At 40.9% G+C, this 6,000-nt stretch overlaps 1 protein-coding gene across 3 annotated transcripts in view; it reads left to right on the forward strand.

The window, feature by feature from the left end:
• Window positions 1–5,433, forward strand: part of LOC104656442 (collagen alpha-4(VI) chain-like) — a 105,879-nt gene extending 100,446 nt beyond the window's left edge. For 2 of the 3 annotated variants that reach the window (XM_010356043.2, XM_010356045.2), the window contains 2 exons: window positions 505–734; window positions 4,761–5,433. In XM_010356043.2, coding sequence (XP_010354345.2) covers window positions 505–734; window positions 4,761–4,933 — 403 coding nt within the window. In that variant the 3' untranslated portion in view covers window positions 4,934–5,433. The remainder of the gene's footprint in view (window positions 1–504; window positions 735–4,760) is intronic. The other variant, XM_010356046.2, reaches the window with a different exon arrangement.
• Window positions 5,434–6,000: the final 567 nt, after the last annotated feature.

Consider the following 6,000-nt stretch of genomic DNA (forward strand, 5'->3'; position numbering starts at 1 on the left):
TTTGACAGTTCTTACATGGATTGTCTTTCTTTTCTTTTCTTCAGACAGGGTTTTGCTTTGTTGCCTAGTGCAGTGGCATAACCTCAGCTCACTGCAGCCTTGATTTCCCAGGCTCAAGTAATCCTCCTGCCTTAGCCTCTCAAGTCACTTAGACTACAGGCGTATGCCAACACACCCTGCTGGTTTTGTACTTTTGTAGGGATAGTTTCACCATGTTGCCAAGGCTGGTCTTGGCATTCTACCAATTTCTACCAATTTCCATTCTACCATATCACCCCAAGCTTGAATTTCATATCCCAGAGGTAAAAATAATAATGCTAAACATATCAGTCTGATTTTTCAAACATGTCTACAAAGCTAAGAAAATAGTTAATGCAATAACACAGTCATTAGGAAATGCCCACACATAAGGCTTACAAATCACAGCAATAACAATTGGGAGTTGAGCCTCTTAGTTCTTGAGATTTTTTCATGCAGTTTGACATGAAAAAATTTTCTATACAGGTTGCCCAGGCACCAGTTTGGTATGTCTGGCTTGGCTGATGATTTGGAAGCATTTGAAGCAACAGGCGTTTTTCTAGAAGAGAAGAGAAAAGACATGACAACATCTATAACTCAGCAAGAAGTGCTTGAAAATTATGAATATAACAAATATGACATTGAAGAAAACGAACAAGAAACACCAGCAAAACAAAAAGAAACTAGAAAAGAAATAAATGCAGGCACTACCTATGGTAAAAACCAAACTACTTCTTGGCCCAAGTTGGATTAATTTTTTTCATTTTTAACTTTTTCTTTAAAAAAAATCCTGTGCACTGTGTTAGCATGCAATTTTTTTAATTCACTTTGCTTACAAATCCACAGGTTCATGTATGCAGCTAAGGAAAATAGCTTAAGAAGGCAAACAAAGGCTAACTTTCACCTGCTGTCAAACTGGAGCTGGATGGAAATTATTTCAGGGCATATTATGAAGGCACACTCTATGAAGTGTCTGCACTACCTTTGCAGAGAAGCAATGAGTTATTGCAGAAGTGGTGAAGCTACTCCTGACCTTGAAATGCACCTACCTGGAGAAAAGCTCTACATTTTGGATACATCTAAAACAACTGTAGCTTCAATTTTGGATTACAGCATGCAGTAATGCAAATGCCAAGTTCCTTTTTTTTTTTTGAGGTGGAGTCTTACTCTGTCACCCAGGCCGGAGTGCAGTGGCATGATCTCGGTTCATTGCAACATCTGCCTCCTGGGTTCAAGCAATTCTCCTGCCTCAGCCCCCTGAGTAGCTGGGATTACAAGAGCCCAGCTAAGTCTGGCTAAGTTTTGTATTTTTAGTAGAGACAGGGTTTCACCATGTTGGCCAGGCTGGTCTCGAACTTCTCACCTCAGGTGATTCTCCTGCCTCAGCCTCCCAAAGTGCTGGATTTACTAGCATGAGCCACTGCACTCGGCCACCAAGTTACTTTTTATATGTCATCAACAAATTAAGCAGAACACTAAACACATGAGAAAGAGATACAGGAAAACTCTGTGAAGTTTTGGAAAGTGATTCAAGATAGCTGAAAGAGTTTCTAGTGAGGGTTGTGGTTAGTCCTGGTGACTTTAAGGGAGAGATCATTTATCTGAGGTTTTGAATGTGCCTAGATGATTCTCCATCTGGGGCTACTAGCTAAGTGGCCATGGGAGTTATTTACTCTCTCGGTGACTCGGTTTTCTGCTCCGTAAAGTGGGGATTATATGAGTCCCTACCTCATAGGTTTGAGAATACAACTTGATAATTCATGTGTTTGCCACATAGTATATATACACACAAGTTAGTTGTTAAGATGCTGATGATACATGCAACCTTTCAGATTTCAAAGCAAACACATGTCCAAAATAAATAACAAAATTAGACAGACATAGGAATACCACCTCCTTAGGCTAGAATATTAAACACAGAACTTACCTTGTTGGTTCTTATGTTTTCGGTATAGAATATCCTCAGGTAATCTTACTAAGGTAGTAATTTTCCGTCTTGATTGTACATTAGAGTCACCTGGGGATCTTTAACGATTGCCCTCAGCCCAAATCAGTCAATCTCTGGGTGTGGGACTTACCCAGTGATTCCACTGAACAACCAAGAGTGAGAACTACTGCTTTAAGGCATTCTTTCTCATAAAAATCATGATGGAAAGGATGGGGGAGGGCTTCCCAGTCAACTAATCCAATCCCATTCACAGACAAAAACAGGTTTGAAGGCCCCTGATACTCAGCTGCTCTGTTGTTATGTGGCTCTGGCCAGTTTCTTTTCTGTTTTCATTCCAAGGCCATTCAAAACCCTCACTACCTCCTCAAGGTCCTTCCTCCACACCTCTTCCTCTAGCAGATATGCCCCCCTCTTTTTTTATTCTTTTCAAAAGAAATAAAGGTGACCAAGTACAACGTCCTGCAACTTCCGGTATTTCTGCAAGCCTCTCTTCCTGCCCTCCCATTGGAGAAAAGAACAGGCTCTTCTCTTATTCTGAATTGTCAAGAAAGACCAAAGGGCTCTTCCAGACCTTGTTGACTTGCGCTCCTTGGGATTTGGCACTGTTGGCCACTACCTTCCTCATTAAACCCTCTCCTCTCACAGCTTTGGAGACAACATTTTCCTCTTGTTCTTCTATTCTGGCCAGTCTGTCTTTGTGGGCTCCTCTTCCCAGATTCACCTTCACAGGCGGATTCAGGTTTTGTGGAATTTATACAATTTTGGGGCCCTCTTTAAGAAAAAGATTAAAAATTTATTAAAATTAAGTGAAAAGTGAATATTCATTTAGAAGAGGCTTATGCAAATGATTTACTCTGAAGCCTGGGCTTTATTAATATCACAATCAATCTGCCACACCCTTCCCCACGATTCTTTCTTCAGTCCTCCAAACGCTCTGCACACACCACACTACTTAGGCATGCTTCCCCTTCTCCACCCACAACATCAACTATCCCCTCTGTGCTGGTGACTCTCAAATCTATATCTTCCACTTTAACTTTCTCCTGTGCTACAGCCTAGTGTATTCAATTACCCTCCAGATCGTTCCACTGGACTTGCCTGCAGTTACATCAGACCAACTTAGTTCAACCATCCCAACTCATTGTCTTTCCCATTCAAATCCCCTTCTCTTCCTTTACCAACTATCTTTATTGGTATGAACCAACACTGGCCCAGGAATGGAAAGCCAAAACTCAGTATTATTTAAAAAAAATTAATTAATTAGATTTAGGAGTGCAAGTACATGTGAATATATTGCCTACTGGTGAAGTCTGGGTTTTTAGAGTACTCATTACCCAAATAGTGTACATTGTACCCAAAAGATAGTATCTCATCCTACACACCCTTGCCCCCACCCCCATCCTCCCACCATTTGGAGTCTCCAATGTCTTATTCCACTCTGTATGTTCACATATACCAATCGTTTATCTCCTACATATAAGTGAGAACACACAGTTTTTGACTTTCTATTTCTGTATCATTTCACTTAGGATAATATCATCTAGTTCTATCCATGTTGCTGCAAAAAACATGATTTCATTCTTTTTTATGCATGAGTAATATTCCATGGTATATATACCACATTTTTAATACAATAATTCATTGATAAGCATTTAGGTTGATTCCATGACTTTGCTATTGTGAATACTGCTCCCATGAGCATATGGGTGTAGGTATCTTTTTGATAGAATAATTTCTTCTCCTTTGGGCAGATACTCAGTAGTGGAGATGCTGGATTGACAAGTAGTTCTATTTTTAGTTCTCTGAGAACTCTTCATACTGTTTTCCATAATGATTGTACTAATTTACATTCCCACCGACATCTGTTGTTTTTTGACTTTTTAATAATAGTCATTCTGACTACTCTAAATGCTATCTCATTGTGGTTTCAATTTGCATTTCTCTGATGATTATTGATGTTGAGTATTTTTTTCACATTTGTTGACTGCTTGGATGTCTTCTTTCAAAAAGTGCCTGATTGCCCAATATTACTCTAGTTGACCTCTTCTCCCTTGCCTCCTGCTGTCTAACTGGTCTCCTTTCTTCCAATTTGTCCTCCTTCCAATTCCATTCTAAACAGCTGATTGACATTTCTAAAATACAAATATGGTTGTGTCACTTCTCCTCTTCTATGGTTCCTCATTGCTTATAAGATAATGTCTTCTAGGTACAGTGCAAAGTCATAGCTATAACTATGTTGCACCTTTCACATATGTTATATGACACTTTATGACATACTTGTGATATAGAAGTTTTTTAAAATATTGCTTTTTTTTTTTTTTTTTTTTTAATGAGACGGAGTCTCACTCTGTCGCCCGGGCTGGAGTGTAGTGGCCGGATCTCAGCTCACTGCAAGCTCCGCCTCCCGGGTTCACGCCATTCTCCTGCCTCAGCCTCCCGAGTAGCTGGGACTACAGGCGCCCGCCACCTCGCCCGGCTAGTTTTTTGTAATTTTTTAGTAGAGACGGGGTTTCACCATGTTAGCCAGGATGGTCTCGATCTCCTGACCTCGTGATCCACGCGTCTCGGCCTCCCAAAGTGCTGGGATTACAGGCTTGAGCCACCGCGCCCAGCCAAAATATTGCTTTTATAGCTGAGGAAATTGAGGCTCTGATGGGTTAAATTACTTGCTCAAGGTCATAGAACTAATTGGTGGTGAGGCTGAGATTCATTCTCATGCCTGTGACTCCAAACCATTGCTCTTTTTCTGTCATGCTTATGCAGGAAATTCAGCTCTCTCTCTGTTTTGTTGCAGGTCCTTGTTCCATGGATCCAATAGAAGGTGAGTGCCAGGATCACACCCTGAAGTGGTATTACAACAAGGAGGAACGGGTTTGCCAGCAGTTCTGGTATGGCAGCTGTGGGGGTAATGCCAACCGGTTTGAAACCAAGGAAGAATGTGAGGCTCAGTGTGTCCCAATACAGTAACAGTCCAGGCAGAGCCCTGTTACTGCTAAAGGCAGAGCTTTTAATGCTGATGAAATGGAGATTACCCTGGCTGAGGCAGGACCTCACAGCTCAGAAGTGACACAGCCCGTTCCAACACCTTGGACATCAGATTCCTAAGCGCCTGAATGTTTTCCTGCCAGCAAGAACTTGGGCCAGATGATTTGTGACTTGAGGACTGAATTCTAATAGTTAAAAAAGTAACTGAAAGATATTTAAATGAATTAGAACTGAATGAAAAAGAAACTTGAACTTGACCTATAATATTTTAAAAAAATTTTGGGGTGCTATGTGGTAAAATAAAAATCAGTGTAAGGAGTGAGAAAAACCTAATTCAGAAATGAATTGAAACTTGTTTTTTTTTTTTTTCACCAGAGAATAGGGAAATATTAATCAAAGACAGGGCATGGAGAAAGGGACATCTAATGTGAATGAACGTCATCCTTACTACTTAATGCAGATAAATAAAGGCATTCTTTATTAAATCATTTGGCATGAGACTGTGTGATTTTTGCTCACTGCAATCTGGGCTATGCTTTGTGACATAGTGGTTGATGAAGAGACAGCAGTGATTTTTCCATGAGACCAACCCTTTGGCATCCATTATAGTGATCACTGTCCTTCAAAACATGGTGACTAAACAATTGAGGCTGACATTATTAATGAAAAGTGAAATGAAAGTTTTGCATTCACCACGGATGAAACATTTTGCAGCAAATACATTAAGGACAACTGTGTTTTTTTGTGAGATCTTCCTCTGCCTCGTGGCTTGATTCTCTGGGCCTCTAACCATGGGCCCAGCTTCCAGACAGAATTGGGAACTACGCGGAGGAGATCTGTGGGGCATTGAGGATGCATGGCTTGGGGCCTTTGTAAGATCATACATTAATCAGCTGGGGCTGACATAGCAAAATACCATGGGCTTAAACCAGAGAAATTTATTTCTCACAGTTCTGGAGGCTAGAAGTTCAAGATCGCAGCACCGAGGGCGCTCTTCCTGGCTTGCCAATGACTACCTTCCCGCTGGGTCCTCACATGGCCTTTCCTCA

Source organism: Rhinopithecus roxellana, chromosome 1 (genome assembly GCF_007565055.1).
Source record: "Rhinopithecus roxellana isolate Shanxi Qingling chromosome 1, ASM756505v1, whole genome shotgun sequence".
Classification (NCBI taxonomy): Eukaryota; Metazoa; Chordata; class Mammalia; order Primates; family Cercopithecidae; genus Rhinopithecus; species Rhinopithecus roxellana.